This window comes from Mus pahari, chromosome 4, assembly GCF_900095145.1.
Source record: "Mus pahari chromosome 4, PAHARI_EIJ_v1.1, whole genome shotgun sequence".
Taxonomy (NCBI): Eukaryota; Metazoa; Chordata; class Mammalia; order Rodentia; family Muridae; genus Mus; species Mus pahari.
In genome coordinates this window covers 115,105,681-115,130,137 of record NC_034593.1, presented here as the reverse complement: position 1 = coordinate 115,130,137, position 24,457 = coordinate 115,105,681, and the positions used below count along the sequence as shown (strand labels likewise).

Sequence of the window (24,457 nt, the reverse complement as noted above, 5' to 3'; positions counted from 1 at the left end):
GTTAAAAGTGCCTCCTGCTTTTGCAGAAGATTTGGGTTTGATACCCACAGCTTTCTAACGGCTTACAGACGGTCTAAAACTCTAGTTCCAGAGGACCTGCTGCCTCTTCTGACTTCTGTGGGAACTGTACATTCATGGTGCACTTCCATACACATAACCGAACACATAAAAGCTTTTTAAAAATTCAAGAGAGTATTTTTTTTTTGTGGTCAGATAAATAGATCACTTCTATAAGAAATACAGTAAATCTATGACGGGGTAATAACAATTAGTTTTTGGGTAGAGATTCCTAGTGACTCTTATCTTCCTAGAGGAAGACACTGTGAAGTGTTTGAGAAGCGTGTACTGCTCATAAGGTTGGGTTTGCCGGGACCTAACCGATTCCTTGCCTTGCTTTGTAGGAGGAGCAGACGCCTTTACATATTGCCTCCAGGCTGGGAAAGACAGAAATTGTCCAGCTGCTTCTACAGCACATGGCTCACCCTGATGCAGCTACTACAAATGGGTACACACCACTCCACATCTCTGCTCGGGAAGGACAAGTAGACGTGGCCTCTGTCCTGCTGGAAGCGGGAGCGGCTCACTCCTTAGCAACCAAGGTAAGGGCTGGGGGTGACTGAGAGGAGCCAAGGCCTCATTCAGTTCCAGAACAGTTTCAGGAAGGGAAAAAAATCTCTGTCAGGCCTCTGACTTGTTTCTGTCTCTGAGTATTTAGATTACAATCTAAACGATGAGAGGAGGTTGTAAATTTTCATGTCATGTCTTCAAGGAAAATTCCTGCATTCCTGTCTTCTATTTCATGTGCCAGTTCTGCTTGGTATAGGTATCCAGAAATGTAATTACAATTTCATTACTACAAAGCAAAGTTTACCTTTTCCCCCCTTTTTACTATAGCATATGTGTGTGTGTGTGTATATATATATATATATATATATATATATATATATATATTCTCTAGAGAAAAAAAGGGAGATTCCCAAATATGTTGAATTGTCATCACCAGTGAGGAGAAAATCCTACATTAGTGCAATAGTGCAGTTGCTTGGTGACAGAGCTGAGTGACAGCTTGCTTGCTTACATCCCACCCTTCCCAGTGCTAACCCCATCACCTCTCATGTGGTAGTTCATTTCCTTTGTCCAACTGTGTCGGGTCCTTCTGTTGTTAAGATAAAATATCATGACCCAAAGCATCTCATGTAAGAGAGAGATTATTATGGCTTATAAGTCCAGAAAGGGGCTGTTCCCAATGTCAGGGATGGCATGGCAATGGGTGGCCGGAGAAGGAACCTGTCTGATCACATTACCTCGGCACACCAGGAGGCAGAGAAAGAAAGGAAAGTAAGGCAAGGCTATACCTACTAAAGGCTTCACAGCTCTCCCAAAGAGTGCCCACAACTGGAGATCAGAAAAATACTCATGAAAACGTTCTGATGTGGAGCTGGAGCCATAGCTTACTGGTGAAGAGCGCTGACTGCCCTTACAGAGGACCTAGCACTCACAAAGCATCTGCAACTCCAGTTCCAGGGAATGTGACACCGTCTACTGGCCTCTGAAGCAACATGTGGTGCACAGTCACACGGTCAGGCACCATGTACATTCCTATAGACGAAATAAAAATAAAAGCATTTTCAAATGTTCTGACATAAGACATGGATACATTTTCAAATTATTCCGTCTGAAAAGGTGAATGCATTTTAAAAACTCTTCAAAAAGAAAAACTCAGAACCTAGACACGAAGCAACCAAGGTACAATGACTATGGCAACCCAAGAGACTTGGCAGCCATCTCAACTGATGAGGATCCAAAGGGATAGAATTAATAGATATAAAAGTAAAGGAATAGAAAGTAGTTTCCTGTCGTTCAAAGATTTTTTTAGGATCAAAAATATTATCCAATGCCATAGTGCAGTAGAGTAGCAGACTCCACATAATTGTTACACGGAGCAGTTTAGGACTCGGGAGAGCTGAAGCCTGGGTCGCTCACCATCACTGAAGTCTCTTATGTGTTCATAAATACGAAGCCCTGCTAAGATTCACATGGAAAAGAAGTGGTCTGTGACTCAAGAGATGCCTTCCTGCCAGGCTGTCATTCTGCACAAGCTAAGCAGCGTGGCTTGATAAGGGTCCCCAAAAGTACGAAGGATTCAGTCCACCCTCAGTGGGACCGTAAGGATAGGCGGTTATTTTCTTCCTCCCTATAATGTTGTACCACAGTAATCTGCTTTACCCAAGCTAGCACAACCCAACCCTGTGCTCATGGAGTGCTGGGGGCAGAGCCTCAACAGCAGGTGAACTCCTGTGGAAGGCCGCTAAAGGAAGCCATCCTCCAGCCATTCCTACATTTGTCCCACACAGGGAGAAAAAAAAAACAGAGGATTCACTCTCATCCAAGAACTTACTAAGACCAGATGCTTATTTCTTTTATTAAAAAAATAGAATTTAAAATGTCATTTTAATTAAAAATAATTGATCTGCTAACACTTTGAAAGGGCAGTATTGGTTCTTGGGAGATATTCAGTGCTTTTGATGGGGACTTAAATAGCACCCAGTACAGAAGTATTTTTGGGGGGCCCTGGGGAGTGTTCGAGTTCTCTGACTCCTGCTATTGTTCCAGAAAAGCATGTGGCTGAGGTGTCTGTCCAGGAGGGTGGGTGACGTCATAGGGCAGGAGCTGTGCCACCTGGAGGCTTCAGGACTGGGACTCATGCTATTAATAGTGTGCTGCTCATTGAAGTACCTGTTGGTTAGTCTCACAGAACATTGAGGGTATGCATATAAAATGTGTAGGGCAAGCATCTTTTAAAAAACACATTGTTAAAGCTTCAGTTTGTGGTTAACTATTGAGTGTTCATCAGCCAATGGCATACCAGGACAATGGATTTGACTAGAGGAATTGATCTTTGGACCGCATGGACTTCTGGGAAAGAAGACGAATGTCAATATGTTAAAAACCAATGTTTTTAATAGAATACCCTTTTATTTTATTCTGTAGATCATCTATCTGGCCAGTTTTGCAGAAAATATGTCAGCTGAATTGAATCATTGTTTTCTTTTCAACCAAAGCTTCATAAAATATTCTAAAACTTAAATAAACAAATTTGGAACGGAAAGTATAAAAAAGACTATAAGAAACTGAAGACAGCTATTCATTTGGTCGCGTTCGTTTTATGAGTCAAGAGCAAAGACGTACCTCCGGTGTTCTGCTTTCCGTTCATAAATCAAAGCAGTTTACTGACACCAGTGGAGATTATGAATCTCAACTCTATTAATGTCAAGATTCTGTCCCCAAGATTTCAGACACATTTGTTGTTGTTGTTGTTTTTTTACTCCATCAAGCCTAACAAAGCTCCTACCAGGTCCGGGCAAACCTTATTCCTAACCCTTAGACTTATCCAGGACTGGCAGATTTCACGCCATCAATTTTTCACAAATAGAGACTCAACAGAGTTTGCTTAATGGGTTAACAAAAATTTTGTAAGGAATTGAGGGGGAAAATCCCTAATTTTTACGTTTCTCTCACATTTCTCTGTCGTCGGACTATAGAAGGGCTTCACCCCCCTGCACGTAGCAGCCAAGTATGGAAGCCTGGATGTGGCAAAACTTCTCTTGCAACGCCGCGCAGCCGCAGACTCAGCAGGGAAGGTAAGGGGTTTCCGTGGCATGTTTTTGTCATCAGATTCTGTTGACTCATTTTTTTTTTTTTTAACCACTCATCAGAAATCAAGAATAATGCACCAGGCAAAAATTACACCAACTACACAAGTTGGGAATATATGCCCCTAACCTTTGTTGTAGACTGCAATTTAGAAGCATTTTTTTCCCTGTGCCTTATCCTGAAGGTCCCACAGCTTCTCTATAGTAAGAATCCGTGGTGTACATAGAGATTTGGACTTCTGTTTGTTGTGACAGGAAAGCTGCCCTTTGCTAGTTTTCAGCGCAAACATTCTCAATTTTAGTTATGTTTCTAATATGAAAACTATCTTTCCATTGACCATATTAATTAATTAACATGTAATTAATCGATAGCACCGTCCACGCATCCTGGTAGCTTCAGAGCAGCTAAAGCTAATGTATTAATGCTGAGATTCAAATACCACCTTTACAGAATGGCCTTACCCCGCTCCATGTTGCTGCTCATTATGACAACCAGAAGGTGGCGCTGTTGCTGCTGGAGAAGGGTGCTTCCCCTCATGCCACTGCCAAGGTGAGGACCAGAGCCCAAAATTTCCGGGTGCCATGTATCTATAATCCGAGAATACATGGGCCTTGCTTCTAAATAACTGCCATGAAACAGTGATAATAACTTTCGCTATTGGTAACTTAAAACAAAACAAAACAAAACAAAACAACTGTTTCTACTTATTGCTCTTTCTAAAACCATATATATATATATATATATACACACACACATATATATGTATATATAGTATATACATACACATATATATATGTATGTATATACATATTTATATATACATATGTATATATATTTACAATATTTAGATCCAGTAGTTATCAATAGGGAGCGCATATTAGCTTGTGAAAATTAATCTTATTACTAGCTGTCAGTGTTTTAGATCCTGAGACATATAACCTGACAAAGGCATTATAGATTTTTCCTCCTTGCCTGTAAAACATTACCTTTCATACCTTCATTCCTTCTAACATCAAACTTTATACTCTGATCTTTTAAGAAGTCTCTCGTTTCTTTGTCTTTTAAATGTTTATCTCCATCAACTTCATTGTGGAGAGTTTTAAGTGGGTCTGTAGACTACTAATACCTTCGCGTTGTGTACCTGTCATCTACATGTAAGCCCAGCTCTTACCAAGCCTGGTTACCTAGCAACAGATTATCTACTGTCCTCTCAGTTTAGGCTGTTTGCACATACATTTTTAATGTTGAAAACATCCACAGCTGTCATGTCTTTCAGTCACTTGTTTGAAAGAATGTATTTTAAAATCATATGTTAGACTTTTTTATCATGATTGGAAAATAGTCATATTACATTAGATTCCTAACAACGCAAATCTTATCCACATTGTGTTCCTTCCCCCGGCACAGAGCCTGGCTTATTCTAGGACTTAAATAGCATTTGCTCAGGGAGAGGAAAGAACACTCCAGTTAGAACCATTTGGAGAAAAGTATTCTAGCAATACCTTAGAAGTTACTCCACTTGATTCTATGTGGTTAAAACAATATCTGACATATAGAATTCCAGTGGCGGGAGACTGCACGAACCAGGAGCACTATGGATAGATCATAGTCAGCACAGAATAGGTCATCCTTTGGAGAGGGAGGATTAGAAATGACCAAAGGGTCAGAACACTTGAAGGAACGGGATACTTAGCCTGAATGAGGGAAGTATCTAGAAAAGTTTCTAGACAGAGAAGCAACTCGCCACCGGGTACCGAAGGACTATCACATAGAAGAGGCACCTGCTGTACTTTCTTTCGTGTTTGGGAGAGAATCCAATTATGAAGAGACTTTCAGATTTGGTGCCTTTACATCTGGATCTGTTCCAAAGGATAGCAGGTGACCCTTTGTCTTTCGTTGCAAAGATTTAGGTGTGGTCAGGTAGAAACGTGTCATAGCTAAGCATCTAAATCAGCTGCCAGCTTACATTTATCTTTTCTGGCTGGTTATACTTCATTACTTCCGTTGGAGGTAAATATTTGAGCACTTATTAAATGTTCTCTCTGTGTGTATGTGTGTGCATGCATGTGTTATATGTGATGTGATGTGTCTTTATGTGTATCGTGTGTGTATGAGTGTGTCATATCTGTCTCTCTCGTTTCTGTTGTAGAATGGCTACACTCCTTTACACATTGCTGCCAAGAAGAATCAGATGCAGATAGCTTCCACACTGCTGAACTATGGGGCCGAGACTAACACTGTGACGAAGCAAGGGGTCACTCCACTGCATCTGGCCTCACAAGAGGGGCACACAGACATGGTCACCTTGCTTCTGGACAAAGGAGCCAATATCCACATGTCAACCAAGGTATTCTCTTCTAGACTCTGACTTCAATCAGGTCTACTACGTAAATTCCAGTAGAAACCAAGCAAAGATTATTTCAAACTAAAATGGTGTGTGTGTGTGTGTGTGTGTGTGTGTGTGTGTGTGTGTTTGAATCCTCTTTTGTGTGAGTATGCAAAGGAAACATGATAACAAGGAAGGCAAGAATATGAGAAGTAGAAAACCAGAGGATGGTACGGATTGCTCCCACGGGTTTGCTTCCCACAACCCTGTAGTGTGGGTCTGTACTTTGCTTCTCCAGCCAGTTCAGTTATCTCTCTGTACAGCTCTGCTTTCCCAGCTTCTCCTTGTGGTGGGAGCATCTCAGGAGGCTAGCCCATCCTCCCCAGGAGTTAGGATCACTGCATTTCCAGCAGCCACACAGTGCCCTACTTTCTGCTGGTTGTGATCGCAAATTGCAGTAAGAATATGGCCAGGGAGCAAGGGACAGAGACAAAGGAGAGAGTGGGGAGCAAGGGACAGAGACAGAGGAGAGAGTGGGAAGCAAGGGACAGAGACAAAGGAGAGAGTGGGGAGCAAGGGACAGAGACAAAGGAGAGAGTGGGGAGCAAGGGACAGAGACAAAGGAGAGAGTGGTTCCAACTAGAGGTTGGCTTCAACGAGCGAATTTGAGTCGTGCCTCTAGAACTTAATGAAATACAGATTTTTTTTTTTAAGCCACCTTCCGCCTATCTTAGGCGGTGGCTCCTGTTAGAAGTCTTTTTCAGAGAAAGCCCCACAGTAATATGTTTCCTTCCAGTGACTAGCCTCTTTAGATGACCGTGTTAATTGTAATAGCCAAGGGTATAAGGATAAATTCATCCAAACATGAAGGTATACACTTACTACAGATTTACTTACATATATCAACCAGGAGCCAGCTGCTGAGAAACTGAAAATTACAGTCTGTGCTTATTAACTGACCATTTGACTCTCTGGGTGCTTTTTGTGCTGTGTGATTGGGTAAGATAAAAAAATAATCTTCTTAGGGTTTTCCACAGATACTATGCTTTCTGTGTGTGATTGAGGAACTAGCCAGGATATTGGAATACCAAGTGTAGATCAGCTTGTCCACGCTTGCAGGGGTTATGCAACATGCACTCTTTAAAGAGCTGTGACACAGGTAGATTGTCCCCAGTGTACTTAGAGTTCTGCTCCCTGTCTTTATCACTCAGAGGTGTCTCGACACATCCTTCATCTTTGTCTCCAAAGTCTTTTTTACCAGATGTCTTCCGGGATCCTTGAAGTATAATGGTTTAGTCTGTTGCTATGACAAAACACTTGAGATTGGGTCCTTTTTTTTTTTTTTTTTTTCTTGGATATTTTCTTTTTTACATGTCAAATGTTATCCCTCTTTCACACCCTCTGAAACCCCTTCTCCCCTCTCTCCTCCCTGTGCTTCTATAAGGGTGTTCCCCCACCCATCCACCCACTCCCACCTCCCCATCCTCGAATTCCCCTACACTGGGGCATCCATCAAGCCTTCACAGGACCAAGGGCCTCTTCCCCATTGATGTCCAACAAGACCACCCTCTGCTACTTATGCTGCTGGCGCCATGGGTCCCTCTATGCATACAGCTTTGTTGATGGCTTAGTCCCTGGGAGCTCTGGGGAGGGGGTCTGGTTGATTAATATTGTTGTTTCTCCTATAGGGTTGCAAAACCCTTCAGCTCCTTCGGTCCTTTCTCTAACTCCTCCATTGAGGACCCCATGCTTAATCCAATGGTTGGCTGCAAGCATCAGCCTCTGTATTTGTCTGGCAGAGGTGTACTTCTTGGCATTCATCTACAATAGTGTCATGCAACTGTTTATTGTTTGCTAAAAACATATGCACTTGAAAATAGTCAGGAGAAACTTATTTAAACATTAAGAAGCACTTTGAGTGGATTAAAAATCTGTTTTATATATAATATTTTATTAATTCTTTGAGAGTATCAGACAATGTAGTTTGGCCATTTTTGTTCCCCACCCCTCCCCCATCTAATCCTCCTTCTTCCTACCCCTCCTAATCTTGTGTCTTTAAAAAACCAACAAACACAGATTCCAGTTTGTGCTGCCCCCTTACTCCTGGGTATGGAGCCATCCCCTGTGGCAGTTGATCGACCAGTGGTCAGACCCAAAGAAGGAAACTGGCTTACCTATCCACAGAACCTATCAACTGTCCATATCTCCTCAGTTAGGGGACCATGAGCCTCTCTCCTCATTATGTGTTAGTTTACTGACTAGCTACATCTTGTGTGCACCTTGTGCTGGCAACCACAGCTGCTTTGAGTTCGTGTGTGCAGCCACCTGTAATCTCCAGCAGACACTGTCTTGCTGTAGTCCTGTGCACCCCCTGGCTCTCACAATCTCTTTGTGCCTTCTTCCATGATGGTCCCTCAGTCTTGGCGATGGAGGTGACATTGATGTCTTGTTTGTGACTGAGCAATCCACAGATAATTATTTTCTGTACTCTCGTCAGTTATAAGTTTCTGTGTTAACTACTATCCACTACACGAAGAAACTTCTCTGATGAGGCCAGAGAACTGCACTAATAATATAGGCAGACATTTGCTATTGTGTCCATTTAGCAGAATAAAAGTATTAGATTCAATCTTGAGGCCTGTGAGCTAACCCCCCCTCCCAAGCCTCAGGTTTTAATTCGAGCTAGATTTTTCAGTTCCAAGCATGCATGTTTTATCCTGAAGAATGAGCCTCAACTCCATTCATAAAGCAGGTGGTGACCCTCATAACACCTGTGTCACTCTTACACTCATGGGCTTATCTAGGCAGGCCCGTCATCACTGATGATTGACAGGTGATTGCTGATGCCCTTCCCCGCCCCCAGCAGCCTGCATAGCACTTTTCAGTACTATGAAAACTAGTTAGCAAGAAGGAGGCTTCCTGGCCAGGAGAAACTTGAGTTTTCTCTGTCCTGTGACCAAAGTGGGCAGTCTTCAGTGATAAGGTCTTATCGTCGAGTTCTGATGGTCCATCAAGAGAAATAGCTTACATTGCTTAGGATGTCTCCTGGTCAACTCTGGTCAACACCTCAAAGAGAAACATTGTGGACTGTATGTGACACTGCTCGGATGGTACTTCTGACAGTATAATTTTTAACTTTCAAAATATAGAGTGACTTCACTTTGCTGTCCTTGACGGTGTGTCCTTTTTAATATATACTTGCTTTCAAAGAATTGTAGTAGTCAGATAGCAAATATTTAAGGAAGTTTTTGAGTTACGCACTCAGCAATGAAGAAAATTATTTCATTTTGGAGGTCCCTGACTTTGGGGTCAGGTTGGGCTGTGTGGTGACACTCTGCCTCAAGAAATCACAAGGAAAAAAAGAGTCCACCTGCAGAGAAAAAAAAAATTGTTTTATGCTAAAATTCAGATTCTTAAGTATCTTCAGCTTTGTCTTAATATTAAGATTTTTTTATGCTGTAGGATTAATTAAATAATATTTGTTTGTAAGTGACAGAATTTTGATGCAAACAAGATTTCTTTTTCAGGCTGATGTTTTATTAACTTGAAGTTGAGCTAAGCCGCTCAAGGGTTAACCAGTGCCAGCCCCTAACAGGAAAGTCCCCTGCGAAGGTGTAGAATGTTCTATCTGCATGGGCCACCCATCTTTTCTCTTTTTAAATTTGGTTTAAGTTTTTATTGGTTCTTTGCGAGTTTCACATGCCATCACATTGTGCACCCCAATTCCACTCATCTCCTCCTCTCTTCATACCCACCTCCACCCTTGTTCCCTACCTCCCCAACAGAAAAAGAAAATCTCATTATGGACAGTTAAGGGCCTGCTTTGTGTGCTGTGGCTGGGGAGGGGCAGGGTCAGTTCTCCTGTTCTCATGACCCCAGGGCCAGGTCTCCTGCCTGCTGCAAGGGGTTATGGCTGAGAGGGGAGGAAGGTATCTCTCCCTCATCCACAATACCACATGGGAGAAAAGCAGTAGGGCCAGCTCTCCCATGCTGGTATTCTTGGGGCTGCTCATATGCAACTCCAGCCATGTGTGTGGGAGAGAGCACTGTCTCTCTCGACTACAGCAGATGCCTAGGGGCAGGGGCAACTCTCCTGTTGTCATGTCCCCAGGGCCAGCTCTGCCCAGGTGAGGGACGGGGCCAGTTAGCACAGTCTTCAGACAGTGGTAACAGATCCCTGCTGCTCCAGAGCCATGGACTTTGAGATTAGCACAGGCTAGGACCTCACCCTGGTCCCAGGTTGAATCACTGGCTGCACACATCAGGCTGTTGTTCCTCACCACTCTCAAGTCTCCCGTTCTGTCTGTTGTGCCCACATCCTTCTGTTTCTCTTTCTATTCCATTCCTCTATCACTTCCTTGTTCCTTTTAGCGGTGCCCAGTGCCCTGGGTCTCAGCATGTCTGAGGTTGATCTCAGGAGTGCTATGTCCTGTTTGCGAATTATGGCAGGGGGCAAGCGTCACCTAGGTCATACCCCCCCCCCCCCCCAGGTCTCTCAAGTACACAGCACCAAACTGGTGACCATCTCAGTCTAGTTCCCTTTCCAGGTCCTACTATAGCACTAGTTTGGTGGTTGTCTTGGGCTTGCTCCTCACTCGGTTTGCCCAAGTGACCCCTTGTGGGGGTGGTCTGATTCGTGATCACTCCCACCTGGGGCCTGTGGTCCCAGGCAGAGTTCGTCCAGTCTTTGGATTGCTCCCTGTTCTGGGGACCCTTCTGGGTCTGCCTGTCACCAGTCAGGTGGTCGTCTCAGTCTAGTCCGGGTTCCAGTGTGCCAGACTGGTGGTCCTCTCAGACTCTCTTGTTTTCAGGGAATGTGGAGCTACTAATCATTCAGATGTTCAAAGGTCAGAATACCTTTGGACATAGGTATTCGTCGACATAGCCTCTCTCCTCTCTGCCACCTACTGATGTACATAGGACAAAGGCGGCCACACCTGCAAAGCCTCTAGTGGCAGGTTCCAATGATTTCTCGGAAGTGCACTGTGCTGGCAGCCATGGGGTCTGAAGGCCATGCTCAGCTCTCGGCCTCAATGCTAGTGGGGAGAATGAGCCTCCCAGCAGTGGTCAGTGAGGCAGGTTAATTAACCAGGATGCCAGGTGACCTTGAGCAAGGTACCTACCTCAGTTTTCAGGTCCAGCATGGTCAGCAATGTTTGGTGACACAGGCTTGTCTTCCCAGCTGCTAAGAGGCTGAAGCAGGACACTCATACACACAAAACCTGCCTGAAGTGTTAAGTCCATGACAAGCCTGGGTCCCTTAGTGAAACCTTGGTTTATAATAAAAGGTAGAAAGGGAGCTGAGGTTGTGAGTCACTAGTGAAGCATTTGTGGGGTGCGCCTGAGGTCCTATAGCCAATCGCCAGTACCCACTGAAAATACTAAGAACAGGTAAATACAAAGGATACCTGTGGCATGCTGGTTGGAGAAGTGGCACACGTAGTTTGGGAATGCTCTAAGCTAGGCTGTGGACTGTAGAGGCAGGAACTTGGCTTACAGCTCTGTCCAAGTCCTGTGAGTTCTTCCTAGTATAAAAAGTACTCAAGGTTTACCTGCCACAGTCATATCTCGGTTTGGCTTGAGAAAAGCTATTTGTTTGTAGTGAGACTGCCAGGGCGTGGCACCAGCTAAATAAGCCGCTTCTTTCTCTCTCGTCCCTGATATTTTTCAATTAAGTCATGGCTGCATTTTTATCTGTGTATGCAAATCAGCATGCTGGTTATGAATACTCACAGAACAAACGTGTTTACATAAAAATTGCCACATTTTATGTTGTTATATTAAAGGATAGGGGTACTTTAAAAAAATTAGCATCTCGAAGACAGTTCCTTCCCTTCCGCCCCTCCCCCCTCCGCAGAGTAAACTGAAAAAAAAATTAATTTTGATCTTGCTTCCAGTAACTCAATATATTTATAGCATTACTGTGACACTTTATTGATGAAAATATTGATTATAGATAAGGTTATAAAGTTTCAGCAATATTTTTCGTCTGTTATTTAAGTATACAAGAAGATTCGTGAGAAGGAGGTGTAGGGAAGCTGGAAATGAGTGTCGTCTGGAAGCTTGTTAGCTGAGGTATTTTAAAGACTCGAATCATAAATACCCAGTACAGAAAATGTAATTTGCTGCAGAGAGTAGGCCTTGGCTGAAAACTCATATACACCCCATCCATTTGTCTAAAATGTGAGATGAGATGTCTGGGGAGGGGCCATATGTTTTCCAGCTCCTTTCAAGACACGATGCTGTAGGCGAGCGTGTGTTTCCCCCCACTCTGATGACTTCCTTTGCTTCCATTCCTGCTGCAGAGTGGACTCACACCCTTACACCTTGCAGCCCAAGAAGATAAAGTGAATGTTGCGGACATTCTCACCGAACACGGCGCTGACCGGGACGCCTACACAAAGGTACAGAGGATCTCTTGGCAATGTTGCCACCCTTTCTGGCTTGGCTGATTCGGAGTCAGCTCAGGCCCAAGGTCCCTCTTCTTAAATGTTCATTCTAAAGTAGATTTCCCATGATTCCCTCGGTCTGTTATGAGTCAGATGGGAGAGGCCCCAGGACCCAACCTAAGGTCCCAATTCTGCAGGTGCTACCCAGCCTTTCACTTTGGCTTTAACTTCTCCATATGCCTCATTGGTTTGGCCTGTCCTTGTTCTGCTTGGTGCCCTTGGTCTTGAGGTGGATTGATCTTCGCTGTGCTATTGTTTATTTACCCATTCTTTTTGTAATTGTCTTAGTGTCACTTATTTGTATATATAATATATGCATATAAATTTATATATTTATTTATATATGTATTTTATACTTATATATACACAATATATTTTATATTTGCATATAAGATATATTTGATCTACTTGTATATGTAATATAATGAATTGTAGTCATCTCCACTCTTCTGTTCCCCTCCCTCTCCCACCATCGCCCTTCTTCTCAGCCTGCCCCCTCCTCCTCTCCTGCCTTCTTGCTGCTTGAACCACTGAGCTTGATTAGACTTAAGTGTGTGAACATAGGTGGGAAGTTGCTCCGTGGAGTGAGGGCACTTTCCCTATAGCTACGCTACTGGCAACAGTGACACTCTTCCCACAAACAAGTGTTAGTTGCTGATAGTCCCTCTGGAAGGGGTGGGGTCTCGTGAGCCCCCTCACTCCTTCAGGGCTGAAATATTGATGGCCCCGATCTCACACACGTTTTATGCAGATAACAGCAGCGAGTGAGTTTATGAGTGCTGTGGGTATGCCATGTCTTGGTTGTACATCTTCCCATCTTAACCTCTTGTATTCCTCCCACCGCCTTGTTCTACCGGGAGTCTTCTTCCTCCCACTGATGTAGCCTGCTGTTCCGAACTCCTCATTTCTTCTGGCTAAGTTAAGTCTCCCGGGTGTCCGGCCTCCCTCACTAATGTAAAGTTCTGTGTGGCTTGGGACCGCTCCCTCTATATTCGCACTCAAAGGATCCCATAGTGCAATAACTGAAACCTTACCCTGGGGTTATTAACTACTGGAAGTATAATACTTACACTTTGGGGATTTGCCATTCACAGCTTGGTTACACACCTTTAATCGTGGCCTGTCACTATGGAAATGTGAAAATGGTCAACTTTCTGCTGAAACAGGGCGCAAATGTCAACGCGAAAACCAAGGTAAAATATATACACAGTTTCCTTCTTGTCAATTTACTCGACCGTGGCTGCTATTAGGTCCGTCTAAGCTAGGTTGTTGTTTATTTTAAATTTAATTTTGTGTTTTAGTTCTTCCAAATTAATTTTGAAGAAGTAGTGTAGGGTTTTGTTTTTTTTTTTTTAATTGTTTATGGCTTTTTCATTCTGATAAGCTTTGATGGAGGTCAGCTTCAGAGTTGCTTGTGTTATAAGGTTAAAAGAGCTTTGACTTAACAGCTTACCAAAGGGTACACTTGATCCTCATAGAATCAATAGTTGACGTAGAGTATCCCAAAGCCTTGACAGACTTCCTCTACTATGTGCCAGGCCCTTGGCCTTGTCCCTAAGCCTGGCATCTCTTCCTGTGGAAATACAGACCGGCACAGAACCCCCACTGCATACATCCAAATTTAAGCAAGCTATTTCTTTGGGAACAGCATGTGTAATTCTTAGCGGTAAAGGTGTGAAAGGCCTGAACTGAGAGTTCTCAGTGATAAGTCAGAGATAACATGTCTCTCACTGGACAGATCCGGTAAGAGGATCAGCCCACATTTCAGTGTACACAGTGTGGCTCAAGTTAGAGAAAGTGTGATGTCATTGCAGCTCTTGATGGCTGGTGTCACTTTGCAATGCCCAGCACAGCAATGTTCTCCTGGTGTGTTGGAGTTCACACAGCAGGAAGTCCCGCCCACAGCTCAGATCCATCAGCAAAGGCACAGGCTGGAGTTTAAGAGCCACCCTTTCAAGATGGCACTAATTAGAATACTTGAAGTTTTGTAAACCAGTATTCCTTTGTCCGCTTAGATTCAGAAACAAATTTTTCTTTGTGCAAAAGCACATTCATAGTCTAAAATAAACTTATTTGGTATGCTATAAACAGTACTACAGCACTTAAGGTTCAAATTTCTGATCTTGTCTGGGTCTCTGTGGAATTAGATCTGTGTCAAACATACATTTGATGAAGAGGGGAAAAAATCCCATTTGATCGTTTTAGGCCATTTTTTTAGGTGGACTATATAACTTTTACTGTGAGCTTTGGGTCCATATATTTCAGTGGAGTAGATTGGTGAATGCCTTAATAGGCAGTCTGTTAATAAGCTGTCCAGAACTTTTCCTCATGGAATGATACCTTTGCAGAAGGGATTATATTTTCTTCCTGATGTTTTCTGTGTAACCATAGTTACCAAAGAATTGTTTAATTGCTTTTCAAATGCAAACATATGTACTGCGTTTAGTCCTCGACTGCTTGTAAAACTTGGCATAAAGACTGAGAAATGTAAACGTTTAAAAATGAAATCATTATTTGCTTAGAATTATAATAAAACCTTGTCATGTGAGATTGGACTTACAGGGAATTAACTTGTGGAGGGGGTTTAAACTGTAGCACAAAACAGCAAGCTCCTTTATCGGACACACCGTAAAGAGGCAAAAATGGGAAGGGAGGAAAGGACACAGTTTGCTAGCATTTCCATATCTTCACGGGACATTTATCTGGTCCTTCTTGAAGGATGCAACTTTAGCCAGTTCTGTATTATAGGTGAGAGAACGGAAGCTTTGCTTATCCTTAGTAGAAGACTAGGTCTGAGGCCAGTGTGGTAATGAGTAGGAGATGGAGAGACACTCAAATGTCTAGTCAACGTGCGTGTAAAACTATAGACCTGCTCAGACTTCAAGTAACTACTTTCACTCACCACAGCTTCAGGTAAAAGGTTAAATCACACCCAGGGATCATTTTCCAGATCACAGTAGGCACTGAGGACTCCATATAACACAGTCTACTGGAGGGTCAGACTGTTATTTTGGCATGACTAATTACAGTTAGCATTATTTATGTAGCCGTAGGTAATCTATCTTTAAAGTATACCAATATCAATTGGTTTAGGATATAGAATGTCATTTATATGCTAAAGTATTAGGACATACTACATGGTTAGTAAATGCTTGGTGACTGAACTAACTTGGGTGATAATGAAGAAGTATGCTAAATTTCTTTTATAGAATATTATATATAAAATAGAAAGGAAGAATTCTTAGGAAATAAATATCACTATTTTTATCCTTCTCAAATGTCCATAGATTGTCTGTTCTCAGAGCAGGAGCTCTGTAATGGCTCTTGGGTACTACGAGGCTCTGTAAATGAACTGTATTCTTAGGGATTTGGGGTCACTTTATTGTAGGGATGGATAGCTGGAGTCGGACTCCTAATGTGACAGTTCCCGAAAGACACTCACACGTGATTATATTCCCACACACAGAAAAGCCACTGTGACTGTATAGATGAAATCTTAGGACACTCATGAATATAATCAGGTACTTCATATCGTCAAAATGACCAGATATGCATGGCACATTGGCCATGAGTTGGCTCTGACAATGGATGAAATTTGCACACATATAATGTATACAAATGGACTACTTAGAAGTTATAGCTTAACCCAAAGGGCTCTGATACATTTTTTTTTTTCTCTTTCTGGGAATTGCCAAGTAGCCACTATTTTCCATGATTTTCTACCTAGGATCTGAACCTTCAGTGACTGTGGAGAAATTGGTTAACTAACTCTGTTATTTTCAGTTTCACCATCTCTAAAATAGGGAGAAGAATATTTCTGAATCATTTGTTCACCATTCATTTAATCAATCAACTGCTATTTACAAAATACCTTTTACATACCAAGCCCTGCCAATCATTTCAGAGTGATGCTGAAGATAAGATCCAGTATCTGGCGCAGATTAAATGCCCAGGAAGTGGCTCCCATCCCACCATGAATGATTCTAGTGAAATTTCTGAGTTAATACGAATACATAACTAACTTGTGCCACTGGTCAGCTATTACACGTCCATACAAGACTGGTTCATACTAACCTAACAGCAATTCTTTCTATTACACGTCCATACAAGACTGGTTCATACTAACCTAACAGCAATTCCTTCTAAGTCAGGGTTTTTCATCTCCATGAAAGTTTGGATGACACTGTCAAAATTCACTTTTGTTTGTTATTGTTTTGTTTGTTTTTGTTTTGGAGACATGCTATCTCTGTAAACCAGCCTGGCCTGGTTCTGACAGGAGATCCGCCTGTCTCTGCCTCCCGAGTGCTGGGATTAAAGGTGTGCGCCGCCACACTCAGTATTCTAGTTTTTTGAGACACTTTTTATTGGGGCAGGACACTGGGGATTCCAATGAAGTTTTCTTTCCTAAAGTTTACACAGTCGGGTTATTATAACCAAAGCCCTCTCCCGAGTTGAGCATGAGATTCAATTCTCTTTCACTGTTATAGATCTACAGGGTATGTGGGTGGTTATAACCAGCAGCAGCCTGCGTGAACCTTCAGCTAGACAGCAGCTCAGTCTTCATCTTTCCTAAGGAAAGATATCGTGGCTGTATTGTTCTGCCCCACTTTTAATCTTCTCTCGGCACACGTGTTGTGAATGCCAATCAGTTAAAATATAATAAGAGTTACAATTTGCAGTCTTGTTTATCTTGGGTTTCATAGTCCAACATAAGGTGTGAGGGAGTGTTTGCTGCTGAGAAATGAGTTGCTGGGGTAATTGTTGCTCTAAATAAACAATGAGGTCCTTGATGGGTTTGCTGTGAATAAGACAAGCGAACTGAGACTGAAGGCTAACCTAATTTCCTTCTCCCTCTGCAAATCCAAATCGGCGCTGCCATGATCCACAGAATGGCTACACACCTTTGCACCAAGCTGCCCAACAGGGACACACACACATCATTAATGTCCTGCTCCAGCATGGGGCCAAGCCTAATGCTACTACTGCGGTAAGGAGCTCTCATGACCCTCCCTTCTGCCCCTTTCCTCCTCCTCCTCCTCCTCCTCCTCCTCCTCCTTCGCCCTGGTGTCTTATGGGCAGAGATTTAAAAAAATGTGGTACATCACCATTGAACAAACTCCTGGACTGTGGAAAGCCCCAGGTTTGGGGGGAAAAATCCTTTCTGGAAGACTGTGATTTCTTGGGGAGAGCTTGCTGGGAAGGAAGTCAGTTGGTTCCCTTGGGAGTGGGGCCCTCCACTTGGGATGCTGGAAGGGTTTTGCTTACAGCTGGCTCTCAGATGTGAGCACATTTCCACCCCTTCCTCCTTGTCTTCTTAAGGGAGCCCAGTTTCTGAGCTGCTGGCTTGGAACTGCCTCTTTGGGATGTGGAGCCATTGAAATGTAAACTAAGCGGTGTAATTAAACAACCGGGGTCCCCAGTGTCCTGGGCTGGCTGCAGCCAGAATTGCTAGCTTGTGTAGTTTTTGCAGCACTGGCAATCCTGCAGCGCAGAAGCTAAATCTGTCCCTGGGTCCCTATGGTAACATCTTACCTGCAGCAGATGGCCTGACTCTCGGTTCTCCCTAGTAGTTCTGGCAGATGCCACCCTCAGTTTGAAAGGTGGCTTCGGAAGGCCAGTGTAGCATTTGGAACTGCTCAACAACCTTGGGGTTAAAGCATCAAGTGCTTCCTATTAAAAAGAGCAGGCAGATGCGAGCTTGTTGTGTTACCATGGCGACCTGGGCTATAGTCTAAAGGAGTTACAAAGACAGATTTAGATGTAATGGTAAAAACTAGTGATTTTCCCGAGCTGTGCCTTGTTTTGGAAGGAAGTGCTGGCTCATGCCGCGCCACGGGTGAGCTCACTGGCTCACAAGGGAGTCCTCCCTAGCCTTTCTCACTCTTTCCCTCTTTCTCTCTCCTCAGAATGGGAACACAGCCCTGGCGATTGCTAAACGGCTGGGCTACATCTCCGTGGTTGACACCCTGAAGGTTGTGACTGAAGAGGTCACCACCACTACCACAGTGAGTACCAGAGACTGATCTGCTCCTGTCCTCTTGGTTTTCCCACCACAGGCGTTTCACTCAGTGCTTGCAGCTTCTCTGTCGAACTTCCTTTGTTGAATGTGTTGTGGGATAGACTCAGGAATATGCAGCTACAAAGGCGTTCACCAACGGACGCGAGGGTTCTGTCTTTTACTCAATATAATCCCAAATAGAACACAGGAACGTAGCTTTATAATTATAGAAAAGTACCCTCTCCCTATGGCTTTTTTCCTGTCTCCTCCAACTCTTTCCTCTAGTTGTGTGTGACACCTACTGCTGATAAAGAGGTACCACACTCTGCAGCCAACTTCAACTTGGCCCAGAGGTCGGGTGGCATCTGAAAAGACCCCCTCGAGTCAAATGCATTTCTGCACACAACAAGGCATCCTTGCATTTCTTCTTTTCCTTCTTATGCCTGATAATTTTTTTAGAATGCAAAAAGAAAATCGCAGATGTCAGTGTATGCCTAAAATCCTTTATTTCCATGGCTTTAAAACGTCTGTTGATTCTCGAGGAGGCAGAAGTCAGGACTGTTGGCTTTTGCCAGAAAAAAAAAAAAAATCCCAAGAGCAAACCTAACAAGGAGGCCAAGGAGGCGTCCTGGTCTCGGCCTAGGCTCCAGGGAGAACTTTTTTTTTATTTTTTTTTTTTTTTTTTTTTTTTTTTTAGCTTTAACTTAAGCACAGATGCTATGAACAATAGCTTTTAAATTTATCTCTATAGAGAAACAACAAAACAGGAGGAGATGTTCTATGGAAACAATAAAACCACAAATCAACAGCAAACGCATTCAGGACAAGGTTCCAGTAAATGCTCCCAGCTAGGACTAGGACGGCTGCATGCAGTGTTTGGGAACACTCGCTTCTTTTAATCGATGGGCGGGAAAAGAAAGGAATTTTGTTTCAAGGGCTAACGGAAAGTCCCTGTTGACAGCCATTGAAGTAGACGGAATACAGTCACTGTGATGGGCAGTTTTAAATAGAGTGGAGTGTGAATAATTAATGAACTGCACAATATAGGCAGCTGACTGCTCATTCTTCAAGCAGACCCGTCACCTTTCGCCAGCACACACAGTACTTATAAAGACCTAAAGTAGAGAGATGGTAAATTCTATACAAGAAAAGTCTTGTCAATGTTCATCACCCTATTTTGGGGTCATTCTATATGGCTAGGGCTTTTTTTTTCTAATTAAAATTATGTTCTATTTAAACATTTTAAATTAATTGAGGGGAAAAAAGCCCAGGTTTCTGCAATGTCAAACAGTACTATGGTATGCATTTCCATTGCCTGTTGCTCAAATGGAGATAAACGTGTCCATCTCCTCAAAACTTCATTTTCTTGTGGTAAGAATATTTAAGGTCTTTCTGTATCGCTGAATCTTAATTGCTTTAAATATATATTTGTTTTTTGTTTGTTTTTGTTTTGTTTTGTAAGAGGAAAGTCTTCATATGGAGACCTACCTGGCTATGTCACCTCAGAATAGCATGCACATCAGAGGAAACAAAGGCTTTAGTGGCAAGATTGGCTGAGTATGTGTGTGTGTGTGTGTGTGTGTGTGTGTGTGTGTGTGTGTGTGTGTGTACACTGTCAGAAGTCTTGGGGTTTTTCTTTTGTCTATTTTGTTACTTTTTCCACCCTGGGAATCATGAATCTGTGTTTTCACTGAATTGCCGCTAGATGGCAGCCTTGTGGCTCTTACCCTCTCTTGGCCCTACTCCCCTGTCATTTTTGCTAAGTAACATTTCTTCTTTACTGGACTAAGATGTGAGAGGCCTCTGTGCTCCATGCTGAAAAGCATCAGTGGTTCTAACCCAGCTCCTCCGCCCAAGCGAAGGGGGAGGGGTGAAGAAGCATGTCACAGAGGAAAAATATATTCTCTCTCTCTCTTTTTTTTTTTAAACATCAACAACATTGTGAAACTTCACATCTTATTTTCAAGATTTGAAGTGAACAAATATGAATCAGAACAAATGATCGTAAACATGAAGTTATATATTTTAAAACATAAGCAACTAGCACTTATTTTAGACTTTCTAATTACAAGGCTGGGGGGTGGCTCAGTGACTAGTACACTTACTTGCCTTACAAATGTGAGAACTTCATTTGGACCCCAGAACTCATATAATGCTAATGCATGTCTGTAAATCTGGTGCTCCTCTGATAAGATTGGAAGTGAAGGCAGGAGAATTTGTGGAACCTGGAGGGCCAGCTAATGGGGTTCAAAGCTGCAAACAATGAGGTCCTATCTCAAACAAGGTGTACAGTTAAGACTGACTGACAAGCCTAGACTATCCTTTGGGCACCGTGGTGTATATTCTGCAATTACACAGGTGAAGTGCAGACCCCAACACACACTGCTGATTTTTTTTTTTTAAATACTACTTACCATCTCTAAACAAGCTTTCAGATGACCTGTCAGAAATCACATATACAGGACAGGCATGGAAGGTCCTATATCCAACAGTTAGCTCAAATACAAGGCAACTGCTTTTAGGACATTTTAAGAGTTCTTGCTTTTTAATTATTTATATTCCATTATGTTTTATTCATTACTATATTATTATTTACCTTCATTTTAATGCTGACCATTATTTGATAAATACACACTACACTTAAAACTCAAGTTTCTAGTTAAAAGGGCCAATAAACCATCAATAATACATAGAATATCAGATTCCAGGTAAGGTATAGCATTCACATTAAATAAACCAACTTGCCTACAAATTGAACCCAGGTCCTCCGGAAGAGCAGCCAGTGCTCTTAACTCCTGGGCCATCTCTCCATCTCAATGGCTACCTGTCTTGATCCTGCCTTATCTTTATTTTCTGATTCCCTTAACTGGCTTCTGATAGAATTGTGTTCAGTTTGAGACATGGAATTTGAACTGAAAAGTGTGGATGGGTTCTCGCAGTGCACTTCCCTTTGGGAGGTGATATACATTCATTCTTCTCCATATTTTCTTCCCTTCATAGGGTTCTGTCTATGATACCTTATAATTAATATGTAAGATTAGTAGTGTGCTCGAGGTGGAGAGACACATCTGGAATTCAATTTAGGCTGCTGGACCACAACAACGACTTTTCTAACCATGCCAATATAATTAATCTTGATTTCGCCAAAAAGCAGCTTAGCCAAAAGTTTGTGAAAGAATGATTCCTACCCAGTTTTCAACCAAAAATACCACCCAAGAAGTATACGTCATTGGTTTTGGATGGTATGTCATATTTAATGCCATTTTCTAAAGTTTACTGATTGACAACAAACAAACAAACACCACCTGCCCTTAGCAAGCAGGGCAAGGCATTTCATAATGAGTTTTAGTGAATCAAATGGTCCACGGTGTGGTTACCATTGAAGGTAGCCATTGAATTATAACCGTATAAGTGATGGGCACATCTCCTGTCGCTTGTCTTTAGAGGGTGTGCCACCTGTACTGCCACATGAGTTCCCTTGAAGAAAAGAAACTTCTCTCCCCAGTCCTTTCCCCCAGAGGATGAATACAGGCATTGTGTGAGAGCGGAGCTGGGGCGGCCCAGATTGCCCAGCCTCTGTGGAATCATGGCTTGCTTCCTTAATCTTGCCTTTTCTAAATTTACCCTGAGAGACACAGCAGGGGAGGCGAGGCTGTTCAGCCTTGTCTTAGGATGAAGTCCCTGTAAGTTTGCCAGAAGGGGGGCACATTACAGCAGCCATAGCCAACAGCCATGGTCTGCTAAGATTGGAAAGAAACATGAGAAAAGACTCATACCTCCATGTAATGCACTATCATCCACTGTTTTTCTTTTTTTTTTATTGTTTGTGTAATTTTTAAAATGATGTATTATTATGTGGCAAATAATCATTGCTAAGTAGAACATAAATTATTTAATAAATTACCCCAAGTTACCTCACATAAGTCATATTAAATATACAACCCTTTTAATCATTAGGGAAGATTTTCTTAAAGCAATGAAGAAAATATAAGTTCCGCATGTTAATTTGATTTGATACCATGTCTGTTAAAGGAGCCGTCAAAATGAATATGCAACGAATACGGGTGATGTCACTTGACATCGTTCAACCACCATTTTTTTTTTCTTCTGTGAATGTAGTTCCTTGTCCAGATGGTTAAGTTGTAATCTTTGACCAAACACCATCAATATTCACTGCATGTGTGTATATAAATTAAAACATGTAGATAACTGATTGCTGCTGAAGAGATGGCCCAGTGGTTAACACTTGCTATTCTTGGAAAGGGCCCAAATTCACTTTCTAGTACCCACATGGCAGTTGACAACTGTGTATAGCCCCAGTTCCAGCTGAAGTCCTCTTTTGGCATCCTTAGGCTGCATGCATGCATGTAATGTATGCACAGACCTGGATGCAAACATTCATACACATTAAAAACAAATACATCTTTAAAAATGTTTTATACATGTATACATTCTGTATGTTTTCTTAAAGAAACATGTGATGTACAGAATCCTTACATTTTTCTGATATATTTTTTTTTAAATCATTTGTAATTGTCTCACCCACAACAAATTGGGTAACAGTTACTTGGGGAGACTCATTTGTGTTGAAACTTTACAGAGTACTTATCTTAGTTTTTATAGAAAGCCAGTTATACACTTAATATCTTATCTACTTAGGAAAGTTATATTAACAAATATGATTGACATTAACAAAGGCGGTATAGCCTGCAGGGGACCTGATGACAGCCAGAGAGGGAGGGTGTTGTAAGGTCTCCTGATGGCCAAATTCACTCACTGCGCCATGGTGGCTTGGGAGGTGTGTGAAAAACGTGGGTTGTTGGCAGGTTGGGGGTGGGGTGAGCTGGGATAGGCTGACTAAGCCTGGTTAGTTAAGCATACAGTTTTCCCCCACACAGGGAAAACCAGATATTATCCTGTATTTATAAAATACCATTATAACAGTTTATATTTTGTTTTCTATGCTTTCCCATATCCTGATGAGTAACTCATTGTCTGACTTAATTATATCTCATTAATCTTGTGCACAGCATACGTCTTATTTTCTTTTTTAAAGTAGTTTCCTGTCTTAATCATAACATCTTGGATTCTGCAGCAGAAAGAGAAGTACATGGTCCTTGAACTATAGCTTTGTTCTCCATATACTGTTCAAGTGCAGTTGTTTAAAATAATATATTTCAGTAAACAAATATTTTGAAGATAATTTTTAAAAGAAAATTGTATTTTGAATCTAATTACATTATTCATGAGTAGGAAGGTTATTTGTGTATTCAGCAAACATCTGCTGATGCCCTGTGAAGGTTGGGAGTACATCAACTTAAAATACATGGTACAAATTGCATTTTACATTGAGGGCAGTGTGATTATTCAGAAAAATCTCTGTTAGCCAATGATTACTGTAGGCTGCTTTTGACTTCTTGCCATATACATTTTCTTATATAACAGCATTTAATTCCAAAGAAAGCAGCCTGTTTATTCATTCTTGCAAGAACAAAGAAAAAAATGCTCACACACTACCAGCATCTGAAAAAGGGCAAAAGGCTTTCATACACCAATTTACTCTCAAATGGAGACACATTTTCTTATGGAAATAGTTGCCTTGAAAGGCAGTTAATTATTTAGAACATTTTCACGTAACAACAGACTTCCTGGTTAGCCAAATACAATAGATATAGTCACATTATTAAATCATTTTATTTATATTTAGATACTTATTTAACATGTTTCAGAAAAGTGTAATAGGATATGTTACAGTGTGGCAGTCTTCTTAAGGCTAAAAATATGAACCTTAAATTGAGTTCCATAATGTAACTAAATGGGATTTTTTCCCCCCTGAGAGTAGGTCTAAGTATGTAGCAGTGGCAGTCCTAGAACTGACTTTCTAGTCCAGGCTAGTCTTGAACTAAATGGGAATTTGTTTTTTTATTTGTTTGTCTGCTTTGTTTTGTTTTGTTTTCTTTAAATACTCTCAGCTGGATCCTAGACCCAGAATGCAGACTTATTATTATTATTGTGTGTTGAGACTCTAGC

At 42.0% G+C, this 24,457-nt stretch overlaps 1 protein-coding gene and 1 pseudogene across 13 annotated transcripts in view; one reads left to right on the top strand and one right to left on the bottom strand.

Moving 5' to 3' along the window:
• The window catches only part of Ank2 (ankyrin 2), a 569,474-nt gene that overhangs the window by 471,791 nt on the left and 73,226 nt on the right, over positions 1-24,457 (top strand). For 9 of the 13 annotated variants that reach the window (XM_021195385.2, XM_029537925.1, XM_029537920.1 and 6 more), the window contains 8 exons: positions 402-599; positions 3,543-3,641; positions 4,105-4,203; positions 5,804-6,001; positions 12,286-12,384; positions 13,524-13,622; positions 17,318-17,416; positions 18,336-18,434. In XM_021195385.2, the coding sequence (XP_021051044.1) occupies positions 402-599; positions 3,543-3,641; positions 4,105-4,203; positions 5,804-6,001; positions 12,286-12,384; positions 13,524-13,622; positions 17,318-17,416; positions 18,336-18,434 (990 nt within the window). The remainder of the gene's footprint in view (positions 1-401; positions 600-3,542; positions 3,642-4,104; positions 4,204-5,803; positions 6,002-12,285; positions 12,385-13,523; positions 13,623-17,317; positions 17,417-18,335; positions 18,435-24,457) is intronic. The other 4 variants (XM_029537924.1, XM_029537922.1, XM_029537921.1 and 1 more) reach the window with 1 other exon arrangement.
• Positions 10,794-10,939, bottom strand: LOC115063943 (annotated as a pseudogene).